Source organism: Trachemys scripta, chromosome 9 (assembly GCF_013100865.1).
Source record: "Trachemys scripta elegans isolate TJP31775 chromosome 9, CAS_Tse_1.0, whole genome shotgun sequence".
Taxonomy (NCBI): Eukaryota; Metazoa; Chordata; order Testudines; family Emydidae; genus Trachemys; species Trachemys scripta.
The window spans coordinates 89047211-89061479 of NC_048306.1; the positions used below are offsets into that span (position 1 = coordinate 89047211).

General features: G+C 42.2%; 1 protein-coding gene across 1 annotated transcript; it reads left to right on the plus strand.

Moving 5' to 3' along the window:
- Positions 1-6083: 6083 nt before the first annotated feature.
- On the plus strand, positions 6084-13784 carry TMEM212 (transmembrane protein 212). Its single transcript, XM_034782354.1, has 3 exons — positions 6084-6281; positions 11906-11965; positions 12562-13784. Exons 1-3 carry the CDS (start codon positions 6084-6086, stop codon positions 12934-12936), a joined length of 633 nt encoding a protein of 210 aa, XP_034638245.1. The 3' UTR covers positions 12937-13784.
- The last annotated feature ends 485 nt before the right edge of the window (positions 13785-14269 follow it).

Here is a 14269-nt window from a genome sequence, read left to right on the forward strand (position 1 = left end):
GAGTACGCGGCATCGACGGGGGAGCCTGCCTGCCGAGTCTGGACCTGCGGTAAGTTCGAACTAAGGTACTTCGAATTCAGCTACATTATTAACGTAGCTGAATTTGCATACCTTAGTTCGAAGTGGGGGGTTAGTTTGGACCAGGCCCTAGTGAGGTGAGAGCCTACTTGGAATGTCCTAGTACTCGCCCTCTAGTGGCTAAGAAAAAGAAAGCACTCACATGTGTTTGGCTTCTCTGTAAAGAAAGAGTCTCCATAGTGAAATGTTGTGGACCTTCAAAAACAGAAGCCAGCAAGTTGTCCTCTCCCACAAGCCCAAGTGCTAAGAATATGATATTGCAAAGCCTGGCTTTTCCTCCCACTGTACTGTTCTAATGCTTAGAAAACAGCAGTAGGCTGAACAATGAGTCATCTGTCACTAGATGGGGTTAAAGTCATTTCCGTTTCTGTTGCCATGGGAAAGTCAATGTCCCAGAGATTTGTCCTTTCTCCCACTCAAACACGTAGGAGTAGAAAGCCCAAAACTCAACAGAGCGAACCAATTTTTTTTTCTTTCTATTTTTTCCCCTATAAACAAACTTCTGTGGCCTGATAGAACAGTCGGTCCGTTCCAAGAATCATCCCATTAATAATGTCATTCCCCTTGGGTTGCAAAACATCTAGAAGCAGAGTTTAAGTAAATATTTGAATGAAGACAATTTGAAACATTTAGAGTAGCTTAATTTTCTTACTCATGGGGGTGTATGCTGCTTAGCTTCCTGCGTGGGTAGTCAAGGTAGTGGCAATGCACAGGGATGCAAATCAACACTTTCAAAAACTAAAACTAAATATTTATTACGCTAATGTGCATTAACGTAGCATGATTATTAACAGGCAGAAGGTAGATAATAACATGAGACAGGAGTGTGGAAGCTGCTGAAAATACTGTTTAAAACCTTTGCTAATGTGTATTTCATATGAGTAGCAGCCTAGCAGCACCTAGTGTTGATCATGGATATAGCTGATAACGTTATCAAAACACCATATGAAAAGTCTGATTAGCCAGACACACTGGGGCCTGGTTCTTCTCTCACTTACACCACTGAAAATCAGTCAGACCAGTGTAAAATTGCTGTATCGGGGCCTTAGAACCTCATCCTACTAGAGTTTCATAGTGTACCATCTTTTCAAGCTCAGTGCCTTTGTTAGCCTATGAATATTTACAGAACTGCACTTACCGGCACATATTCCGTCTATCTAGCTCATTGTGAGAGCTATTGCTGCTCCATTTACATTGCCAGGTGTACAGACCTAAATGTTCAAACCCAACCGAGCTCTATAGTGACCAAACTTGTTACCACCTGCATTATAATTAAGAGGCTGATTGCTAATGGACAGCTAACCACATTACTGAAAACACCATAGAAATTAACACAAGTTATGCCCTTGGTGACAATCTCAGCTAGAAAAGTAAAGGATAGGAAGGCCACCATAGAAGTAGCCTCTTGAAAGCAGGGCAGAGACATGCTGATGGGGCATATGGGAGAAGCTTGCTATGTCACGGTTTCTCCTGTACTATTCTGTGAATAAACAGATGACTTAGGCCTGGTCTCTACACAAACTTGCATCTGTTTTTGCTAAAGAATTGGTTTTAAATAAGTTTCGTCAAACAGGCGAAACCCCTGCAAAGACACGTATCGCCGTTTTAAAAGTACTTTGTAGTGATTTCGCTTAAGTCACTTCCTTGTCCCGAGCTAAATTGTCATAAGCATCTCAAACCTTAATGTGTGTCTGTGCAGGATTTTCCACCCATTGAACTAAATTGTTTTTTAAACGAATTTAAGTTAAACTGGTGCAACTTTCTCATGTAGACAAGCCTTCATATCACCGGTGCTGTCATTTTGGTACCCAGAAGTACTAAATTAAAAAGAGAAACCGCTGCTCCATTAGGTTATGGCCACTATTGCATAGATTCTGCTCCATAATTACTAGTACATCTCCAGTACAATAACATCCTCTGGGTTTCTCAAAACAAATCCATGAATGGTTCCCTTCCTAATCTAACTCCATCCCTCACACAGTATGAGAGGGAACAGATTTGTATCATGTTACATGCATTAATACGTAGGCATCTGGGTAGGGAGTAGAACTGAGTGTACAAAATGCTGTTACATGTATTTTGTTGTGGGCACACTCTTATTAAAGACAAAGGCCTGGATCATTGTTTATTCCTCACGGACTCTCCCAAGGGGTGAGGTGGGGGGCGGGGGCAAAAGGGCCAGGAAAATCTGAGTTTCAGGTCTATAAGGAGAAGCCACAGTGTGCACAGGGGGCCTAGCTATTGAAATCCACCATCCCCAGGGACCTGCATGAAAGTGATGAGTGGAGGCAGAGGCCTCCATGTTGCCCCTGGCTCCCTGCCACTGATAGCAGAGCTCCTAGAGGTGCTGACTCTCTCATAACTGCAGAATAGAAGTGGCAGAAAGGACATTGCAGGAGTTATACTGCTTGGTTTTCACACTGTGCTGTTATCTGCTCTTTTACTGACATGCCAGGTTGTTGCTTTAACCTCCAGATAAAAGATTCAGTAAAAGTCAAAGCATGACTCAGACCAAGGACTAAATTCTTTGTACGCTACTGTGCAAAGGTCCCTCTTCATCAGGGAATGAAATACAACTCTGATTACCACATAACAGCAAGAAAATATGGAATGTTAACCATTCCGGTCATGAGAAAGGCATTACAGAGTGTATTGGAAACATGCAGCCAAAAAGGAGATCAGAGCTGTGATTTGTTATTAAGACATTCACACTAGATGGGAAGCACTAAGTAACATTAAGCTGTTAGGCTCTCTTTCTTCACTCTACATGCAGGAAATTACAATTTAAAGTAGTGTATGATCTTTCTAAGTCTTTAAAGGGGTCACGCACTATGAGCATCTGGCATGCTTATGTTGTCATTCAAGACCATGAAGTCATCTTGCAACTTGCATTCCTAATAGAGCCAATAATGTATAATTTTTCATGTGTCACTTTATTGACTTGCTAATAGAACAGAGATTAAAGGTAATCTAAGAGAAGATAGACTGTGCATATTTAACAAAATTACAAGGCCTGCTAATTTTAATTTAATTAAATTGGAGTTTGGATAATATTTTATAAAGAAAGTCAATGTTGTAAGAATAAATATACTTTTTAAATCTTATGGTGACAACCCATAGATCAATTAAGAAAGAACCCCAGACTTATCCAGTGAAATTAACATTGTGAAATCCATCAAAGACAACATTCAAAGTTAAGGTTGAGGTTCTACCTTCATGTTCCCCTTTACTGAGTTATTGCAGCTCCTATTAATCCTGAACATAAGAACAGCCATACTGGATCAGACTATAGGTCCATCTAGCCCAGTACCCTGTCTTCTGACAGTGGCCAATGCCAGGTGCCCCAGAGGGAATGAACAGAACAGGTAATCATCAAGTGATCCATCCCATCACCCATTCCCAGCTTCTGGCAAACAGAGGCTAGGGACACCATTCCTGCCCATCCTGCCTAATAGCCATTGATGGACCTATCCTCCACCAATTTATCTAGTTCTTTTTTGAACACTGTTATAGTCTTGGCCTTCACTACATCCTCTGGCAAGGAGTTCCACAGGTTGACTATGCATTGTGTGAAAAAATACTTCCTTTTATTTCTTTTAAATCTGCTGTCTATTAATTTCATTTGGTGAACCCTAGTTCTTTGTTATGAAAAGGAGTAAATAACACTTCCTTATTTACTTTCTTTACACCAGTCATGATTTTATAGACTTCTATCATACCCCCCCTTAATCATCTATTTTCCAAGCTGAAAAGTCCCAGTCTTATTAATCTCTCCTCATATGGCAGATGATCCATACCCCTAATAATTTCTGTTGCCCTTTTCTGAATCTTTTCCAATTCCAATATATCTTTTTTGAGATGGGGCGACCACATCTGCATGCAGTATTCAAGATGTGAGCATACCATGGATTTGTATAGAGGCAATATAATATTTTCTGTCTTATTATCTAGCCCTTTCTTAATGATTCCTAACATTCTGTTCACTTTTTTGACTGCCCCTGCACATTGAGTGGATGTTTTCAGAGAACTATTCACAATGACTCCAAGATCTCTTTCTTGAGTGGTAACAGCTAATTTAGACCCCATCATTTTATATGCATAGTTTGATTATGTTTTCCAATGTGCATTACTTTGCATTTATCAACATTGAATTTCATCTGCCATTTTGTTGCTCAGTCACCCAGTTTTGAGAGATCCTTTTGTAGCTCTTTGTAGTCTGCGTGGGACTTAACTATCTTGAGTAGTTGTATCATCATCAAATTTTGCCACCTCATTGTTTACTTCTAAGGTCATCTGGTTTCTGGGGTTAAATGTCTACAACCCATTGCATTAAAGATTGCGTCCCATGCCACCTTGACCAGGGCCGGCTCCAGGCACCAGCTTCTCAAGCAGGTGCTTGGGGCGGCCGTTCTGGACAGGGGCGGCAGTTCCAGGTATTCGGCGGCAATTCGGCGGACGGTCCCTCACTCCGCCTGGGAGTGAAGGACCTCCCGCCGAATTGCCGCCGCAGATCGCGATCGCGGCTTTTTTTAGATCGCGGCTTTTTTTTTTTTTTTTTGGTTTTGGCTGCTTGAGCCGGCCCTGACCTTGACTTTCCAGGACTAGATTTTCTAGCCTGTTTGCACAACTTCAGTCACGACAACTAGAATCTTGTCACATCCTGCTAGCTCAGAATTCTCCCAACCTGGGGAAGTCCTCAGCTGGCATAAAACTAGCATAGCACCCCCTCCTCTTCCTAGTCCTAGGGGACATAAGTGGCAAGAAGAGAGCTGGATCTCTGTTTGTTACCAGCTGGTGTATATTAGAGCAGCCAGGAGCAACATAATGCCAGCCTGAGAATCAGGGAGCCATATCTGGATGTTTTGCAGCCCTTCTGACCTCTGCTGGGCCCATTGGACACAGTAGTGAACCTGAACTTGCTGTCAGTTCTTGTCACAAATAAACTACAGGTAGAGATGTGTCCACTCACTCAGGAGGGCTGGAAAATAGTTCCCTTCCGACTCTATGTAATAGCATTGCCATCTCAGATGCCATCCTAACTGAAGCATCATATAACCATGGCAACTCTCCAGGGGCAGCATGTTTGAAATGAGTTCTGCTGTTTTCAGTATTGTGCAGTTGTGACTCAGAAGTTATGTGTGATAATGTGCATCAAATATAATGACTTAAGTTCTTTCAATCAAAATATTTGCCGTTGCAGGTACAGGAGCAACTGGGGAACCTGTTCAGGAAACAGTGTTGTTTTTGCGGTAATCACTAGTCCTGCTCTGACTGCAGTCAATGGCCGTTTTGTCCCTGAGTCCAGTGGCAGCAGGAACAGGCCCCAGAATCTTCCCAGGCCCCTCTTCTGTCCCATGCTTGGAGCTGAACTTATCTGTTTTTGGAGGGATGATCGAAAGTTAACAACATGAATTGCACAGTGCACTTGATTTTAAAACAGAAACAAGCAAAACTCCCAGTGACAATCTCCTGACACAAATTTTATTTTATAAATAACTATTGCTAAGGGTGAGCATGGTCACATGCAGAGACATATGCATCTGTGTTCTGCATATGCTGACCTATAGGACACAAAGGATATCGGGTTCAGTCTTGGCTCTAATAGACTAGTCAGAATTGGAAACAATGACTATAGTGCCGTCAGCAAATTTCTGGCTCTCCACAGACTAGGAAGTGGTTGCTCCTCATGGGAAGACAGATGAAGAAGTAATTCAGAATCACTAGATGGGTTTTTCTGCAGCTGAAAGTGGACGTTGATTTATTCTTTTAAAGAAAGCCATTTTATGTTATTGGGCACATTAGGAGCCTTTTTGATGGTTTGTAGGATCAATTTAAGTTAACTAGAATAATGTTTTGTCATGGTAGGTACACAATCTGCATGCGTCATGACTACAGTCTCTAAGAAACTTCTGTTTATAATGAAACGTCTTTGACTAGGCTTTAGTTACTAATCCTTGATGTGAATCAAGCAGAGGACGAGAGAGAGAGAGAGAGAGAGACTCACAATGAAAACAAAGAGCCTGTATGAGGGTACCGGAGGGACACTTATTACCTTTGGGATTATAAGCATTTTCTCTGGAATTTTTGCTTTCTTTCCTGTTTTTTCTTATAAGCCTTGGTTTGCTGGCTGGAGCGTTCGAATCGCCTGTCCCATCTGGAATGGAACTTTGGTAGGCCACAACAAAAACGTTAGCAGGGAAAAGGTATTAGAGAAGTTACTTAAATTCTAAGAAAAGTCAACCATGTCTGAATTTGTTTCCTATTAATATAAACTCTTTAAAAAGAAGTACTTGGAGTATTCAACATTAAATTAAATACAGGAGCTCCCTGCAACTCCTTGATAAGATTTAACTTTGCAGTAAATATTAACATATTGATTATTTCAGGATATTTGCCTCTCACAATTTTTCTTTGCTAGCAAAAACGAAACTCTACAACTCTAGGCCAAATCAGGATTTCACCAGTGTCAATGTAAAATAACATGACTGGAGATATACTCGTGCAAGTGATAGTAGAATTTGGCTCCTCTCTCACACTGATTAACTGCTCTTAGGTTCATGTCCTTTAGTTTCAGCAGAAGCCTGTTTATGTTTTAGGTTTCGAACTATGCCTGAAGATGAATACAAGTGCAGCAAGTTTTTGAGTTAAAAATTATGCAGCCCCATGAAATCTCTATAATAGTTTAAGACTCAAATTCTTCTCTGACTTACACCTAGTGCATCCTCACTGATGTCAGCTCATTGCAGGGGGGTGTATGTTACAGGACAGAATTTTGTAACAAAGAGACTGCAGCTTGTAAAGGGTTACAAGTTCCAGGCTGACCCCATTGCTGTTGGGTGGAGTGTAAAAGGAAAGGGAAGCTGGGTCAAAAGGAGAATTAAAGGGTGTCCTTCCTTCTTTCCTACTAGCTGGTGCCGCCAGTGTGGGGAGCCTCTGGGGAATTATTGCCCAGTGATTTTCAGTTGATCTGCTTTCGGTTTTGTGATTGTTTGGATGATAATCCAGCCCTGAGGAAAGGGCTTTAAAAGGATGGGGGCTTGGAGTTTTCCTTCAGTTCCCTGGCTCATGAAACCACCCACCAGTTTCTACCTTCATTTATTAGAAAAGAGGCATCAATAGATGCTCAATTAAAAATCCTTTACTTTGAGCGCCTTGGATTGCTGATGTTTTTGAGAATTACTGATGTCCTGCAGATGTTAGGATCCAAATAATAAATTGCATTAAAATAATATGCCAGAACTGATTGAATTATGTTCTATGATCCTCATCCTATCTCTTCCACCAGTGTTTAATTGCTGTTTTGGGTATCGCTTTACTTAAAATACTGCTGTTGATAGGATTAGGGTGTTTCTAACATCATCGTTTGTTTAGGGATGATGTTGTGTCCACTTCCTCTACTGCTAAAGTCTTCCTTCACTTGATACGTTCCACAAAGAGATGTGGACAAACATGGAGTGGGTTTGATTTAGCAAAATGAAAATAAGGCTGGTACAGCCATAAATCCCATTTTATCCAAGCCACTACATTTAAACTTCCAGCTTTGCCTCAGCTCTGATTCCACAGCCCCTTGAACTAAGGAAAAACTAGGCTGTTTCATCAGTTTTTAAGCAGAACTTTTCATTGCCTTCAAGAGGGAGGTCAGCTTAAAACTGGATGGAAGACTCTGGCTCCAAGTCCTGAACCTGGTAAAGCCATTGGTAATTTAGTGAACAAACAAGTTGTTACATGTATGAGCAGATTTGTTTGCACTGTGATGGCCAAGATACCATATCATGGTCACCTGGATCACCTGGATCGATCGGTCTTCAGCTGTCGTTAAGACTGCGCCGATCACACCACGTCCGCCATTCCTCTCGCACTCTTGCCTTTCTTCTCCACGTTCGTCCGAAACGTTTTACAATGTCATCTTCCCACCTTCTTGGAGGCCGACCAGGTGGTCTTTTCTGTTCGCGCGGGTAATGATTGCGGTCCACCTATTGTCCGTGAACCGTGCTATGTGGCCCGCCCATCGTATCTTATTATATCTGCTTTCCACAACAATATCTTTCACACCACTGAGTTCTCTAATCATTTCATTTGGGATACGATCCAAAAGGGAAATTCCCAACATAGCTCGTTCCACTGCCTTTCAGCTACCGACAGCCGCTGTTCTTCTCTCTTCGTCAGTGCCCACGTTTCACTGCCATATAGCATGGCTGGCAGCACTGTTGAATTGAAGATATTTGACGTGTGGTCTTGTCGATTTTTCCTTTGAGGATGTCCTTGATGGAATTAAACGCACACCATCCTGCCCGAATCCTTCCCGAGAGTTCTCCGTTCATGTCTTGGCGCATATCATGGTAATAGAAAGAATTCTTCATATTGCTTATGTTTGGCCCTGCCCATTGATCCAGCACCATTCATCCTAAAGTACAAAGACAGACAGACAGTGGGTGCTAAGTAGAGCTGTCTAAAACTCGGAATTTCTGGTTTGCAGAAATTTTCAACTTTTTGAAATTTGGTTTTGTTCCAAGTGTGAATGAAACTCATTTATTTATTTATCTATTTATTTTCTGTGAACCAGAAATTCCAACAAAGGTTTGGTTTGGAAACACCAGCACAGGCAATGAAATACACTCCATGGGCCCTCGCACTTGCTAAAAGAGCAGCAGTGAAACTGACAAGAATCACGTCAGCTTCGCAAGCTGCTGCCAGGACTTCCAAAGTCTGTGGCTTCTGGGCAGCCCCACCACAGGGGCTGCCCTAGGGCTTCCAAACTCCTGGCTCCCCAGTCTGCCTGACTCTTGGGGCAGTTCACTCACCAGGCTGCGGGAGTCAGGCAATCAGCTGGCCCAGGGGGTTGGATGCCCTAGGGCCCCTGGCCCAGAGAAGCCCACGTGGTGGGGCAGCCTCTGAGCCACAGACACGAGAAGCCCGTTCCAGGACTTCCATTCTCCCAGCTGTGCTGTAGAGAGAGCCTGGAAGGCTTGAGAGCCCCATCCTGAGCCCCACAATGACTGGGATATGGTGTATTAGGGGGTATTTCTGTGCAAACCACCATTTTTAGATTTTCCAGGCAGCGGTTCTAAGCCTGGTGGCAGTTGCTACAGGACATCCCAGGCGCTCCACCATGGTGAGGGGCCAGTTTGGTAGGATGTGCTGAGACTGGGGTCACCCATCTCTACTTTAGCCTTGCACTTATGGCCAAGTCATGACCGAGTGGAAACAGAACTGTAATAGGCAGATTGGTTAAATGGACTAGGAAAGGCTGCTTGCAGGGGATGAAGGTGAGAGACGGGGGCTGCTGGGAGGTGGTTTGATGCACAAAGATGATTGTGTAAGGGGGATGCAGTAGACACACAGAGGTGCCTGAATGATAGGTAAGGGATGGTAACATGAAAGAGATTGGGTGCTGTGGGAGGGTCTGACAAAAGAGGTACATGGGGGCTGGGGAAAGTCATGGAAATGTACCATTTTGGTGGGTTACGGACATTTGGTAGGGGAGGATCAGGCCAGAATGGGTGCATGTGGAGCAGGGGATGGGGAAGGGAATTGGAGCTGATGGTGGTAAAAGGATGTTTCACTGATGGACAGCCCATAGAAAATTGTCTGGATGATGGGTCAAAGCAGGCTCATGCATTTGGTGCTCAGTGCACGTGTATATGGGAAGAACCGCAGAATGAGCACAAACACAGATCGGTAGGAAATCTGACTCACCTTTCTCTTTATCCATTGACTGTCTAGAGTCCAGGAGCAGGAGGCGGAGTGCATCGTGTTCAGTGGCCTCAGGCACTGACAGTGCTGAGGGGGGATTCCAGAGAGAGAGGAATATGACTCTTTTTCCTTCTCCAGCACTGAACTAGATAATGGAAATAGCCTTGTAGATGTAGGAGCTGCAACAGGTGAACATGGTGTAAGACTGTAGTGCAATTGTTTCAGGCAGACATTGATGCACAGAAGCTGACCAGTCTCCTATCACTTAAAGGTTCATAGAATATCAGGGTTGGAAGGGACCTCAGGAGGTCATCTAGTCCAACCCCCTGCTTAAAGGGGGACCAACCCCCAGACAGATTTTTGCCCCAGATCCCTAAATGGCCCCCTCAAGGATTGAACTCACAACCCTGGGTTTAGCAGGCCAATGTTCAAACCACTGAGCTATCCCTCACTCCTGGTTGCCTTGCTTGTGTTAAAAGTCCTGCTAGGCAGAATCCCAGGATTCTGCAGCCTCCATATTTAGGTATGTACATGACCCCAGGCAGTGAATGGGGAGATAGGTGGCTAAGTGCCAACTACTTTAGTTCTAAAAATTCTGCTAGGCGGCAGCCTGTTTAGGGAGTTTGGCTGTACAGTACTGAGCAATGCCTTTAAAAACAAACCCTGAGTCAATGGAAAGAATCCCATTGGCTACATTGGATCAGATTAAGAATTAAGAAAAAAACAAATGGCAGTGCTTACAAAACTGCAATGTTATGGCATTTTAAACATTGGGATAGAAAGTAACATTTCTTGCCAGAGTATTTAAAACAAACTGGAAACTGATCATCTACTAATTTAAATTATCTGCCTGGAGCTAAACCAGCATGATGTATAATCCCTCCCCTGCTTTTATCCATCTTCAATTTTTACTTTGTTCCACCAACCACATGTGCGTTAAGTGTAAATTGAACCCCTCTCAGTTGGCAAAGAAGATTGTGAAAGAGTTTGGCCCTCATCTTATAGTGCAGCCTCAGTATTACAATTACTCTTAATAGTACCCTTATTTTGTAGCCTAATTTATTCTGGCTAGAACCCTGTAGGATCCCCTGCCTGTGGCTTTTCTCCTGATTAATTTAGCCAACAACCACTCATGACTCCAGATGTTTCTGCTTTCATCCATGAGAACTTTATGTTATGGTTATGCCAAGATTATAATTTCAGGCTCGGCCTCAGGAGAAGTATTTTCAGATTCCCTAAATCAAAAATTTTAAATACAAAGTGCCATGGAAAATGAAAATCTAGGTCTTAAAACATTTATCATGTTAGAAATGGGAAACAAACCACAAGACCATATTGCTCAAGGTTCGGGGTTTTCAAACTTGTTAATACATTTGCCTCTATGTGAGCAATGAGAGCCCAAATTATGCTGTTTTCTGATCTTCTGGCCTTCAGATTCTTCTTTGAGACACATTTTCCTTTGGTGGTTCCACTCACCAACAATATATTATTAGGAGCAAAGATATAGGCAGATCCAAGATTCATGGGCTGGCAAAAAGTTGAGCACAGTGAGACAAATTCATTTCTGATATATTTAGCATAAAAGGAGTCATGCCTCCTTATCTTATACCTGTTGGGAATTCAGCATAGTAACCACACATCTTCCTCATCAACTTCCTATTGATGAATTAGAGTATACTGGTTCTCCTAGCTTCAGTCAACCTTGTTAGCATACCCTTTGTGCAGTCAGACTCTAGTCATTAAGGTTAACAACTCTCTATTGTCCACAATCTTATGGGTATGTGCTAAAATCCATCAGCCTATGGTGGATTCCACATGTACATAGAGGTATTCAATGATACAGTAATTTTCACAGTAACAACTTCATAATATCAACCAGAATTCATCGGTTGTACAGACAGAGTTCCCAAATCATCACCACCACATACAGTCAACCTCAGTCTATTGCTACCTTCAGTTACACCTTTGCTACCCTACTGGGTGTGATGCAGGTTTAATGCATATTAATGAAGGCAGAAATTGGCCCATCAGGTTGTGATAACAATTTCAATGTTTGCAAAGCATTTCAGAATTTAAATTACTACTAGCATTATGAAGTATTATGGGTGTAACTGTCTGTTTCTCCCATCCACAGGCTGTTATTGCTGGTGTACTTATCCTTTTGGCTGACAGAGGACAAACACAAAGATCACTTGTAAGCTTATGTCATTATTCAATATGATGTCAAATACAGCAGAGAAGTCAGGGGAACTGCAGAGTTAATCCAGATGATATATTCAAGGGGAAAAAGCATATTTTGCTACTAAAGCTGTGGATCAAATACACTCTACAGGGCTTAAAGCGAATAAGCTTTAAACGTTCTACCAGCTTGGTGATTCTACTAGTTCCAGATTTACTTCCTGTCTTTAAAATGGGGATTTTTGTTAGTATTCAAGTTTGGAAGTTAAGGCCGCCCACTGCAATTTACTTCTTTCTGTGATACAGGACAAATGCAGAAATAAAATACATCTGCTCTAATTTATTCTTGTCTTTTTAGCAAAACTTGGTTTCACTGCATTCATCTTCCCTGTAGAGACGCCACATAATTTTTTATAGCAAGTGGCATATATGATATTTATTATGCTTATTTTCCCCTCCAATATGTTTCTTATTCTGGTTACATTAGGGTTTAGAATATAAAAGAAGTGAAGTAATAGGAAATCTCCCACCCCCTTTAGTTAAAGGTTTTTAATAGATTTTTTTTCTCTCATTAGTCAGAAGAGTAATAGTATGTTTCTGTCTCCATTTCAGTGGGAAGCAAGCTTCACCTTTGGCATATTGAGCATCATGGGCTCCCCAATTCAATTTGCTGTTGCAATTGTCTCCATCCTGCTTGGTCCATACTGCTACTATTCATTTGCTGGGATTGCAGGGACTAACTATCTCGGTTATGCAGTTTTGTTCCCTTTTCCCTACGAGGAATTTATGTCTCTTTGCAAGGACCCACTGCACTACGAGTGGTACCATCTGATTCTACAAATTCTAGACCTTTGCTCAAGTTTTGTCATGTTTTGTGCTTCTTTGGCTATTGTGATCAAGCTCACTGCAAGACTGCTCCAATTTGGACATTTAAATGTGAGTATTAATCATTATGGGGAAGGTGGATTACTGCCGGTAACACAGTAGCTGTGACTACCAACTTCCCTTTACTTAGTGGAATGTCAAACCTGCTCAAGGGTAGGCCAGATCCTGAACTCACTCACACCAGATTTACACTTCAATAACTCAACTGAAGAAAACAGAACTATTCCAGATTTATACCCATTCAAATGAGATAAATATGTGGCCCTGTGTATCCTTTGTGCCCTCATACTATTTCAGCTAAACAGGATATTCCTTTAGCATATGCAACAAGGGCCTGTGATATTAGGACCTGATCCAACACCCACTGAAATCAAGTGGAGCTTTTTCTTTGATTTCAATGGGAGTCAAACCCGTGGAGCAGAAGCTCTTGAATTCGCTCCTCCTTTATGACTGTGAAATTCTGACTGGCTACAGTGTGGGGTATGGTTAAAAGCTATGCAGGCACAGACATGTTACCTGAACAGCAAGGCAAGGTGTCAAAAATCATCATCATTAAAGGTGTGTGATCCCTACTCTGTGCGCAGATTTATCAGGTACTGTCTCTGAAAAAGCATGGGAAGACTCAAGGCTAACGTACAGGCAGCACTAGGAGTCAAGCCCAAACTTCTTGGCAGTTAGGAGCTGTCAAGGCTCAATCCCCACTTTGTCACTCTGAGTGCAGAAAGTGGGGGCCCACAAAGATTCTAAAAATTAATACTTGCCACTCTAGGCTTGTATTAAACTCCCAAGATTACACTTTTCTCTAATCTTGGCTTGGTAAACGCTGCCACCACCCAAATGCAAAAAAAACCCAACCCTTGAACCCAGGAAGGAGCACTTGGGAATGCACGCAGTGGGGTACCCTCGAGACCTTTCACCCCCCACCCCTCCAGGGAAAAGCTGAGAAAAAAAACAAAGAAAATTAACTGTTGCCCCCAGCTAATCAAACAGCATATGCACAAACCTCTTAGGACACCAAAAATCCAATCCTGTTCTTAAAAAAACTAAATTTTATTAAAAACAAAAAGAAAGAAAATACATCTAGAACTTAGGCTTTTGCTAGATTTTAAAAGAGCAATTCCAAAAATCATGCACCCAAAATAGCTTGGGGGTTCAGCTTAAAGGTTACAAGCAAACAAAAGCATCTGGGGTTAGCACAGAGGAGATCCATAAGCCAAAATAAAAAATAAACCTGATTGTGTCTAACTAAAAATTCCCTAACCAAATAATTTCTTCTAGGTATGGAAGATGAATTTTCATATCTGGTTCATGCCTTACACAGCATTCCTGCTCCATGTCTAATTCTCTGGAGAACAACAGACAAAGGGAAAGTTTCTTTCCCAATTTTAAAAAGTTCTACCCTTCCCATTGGCTCTTTTGGTCAGGGTGCCCACTC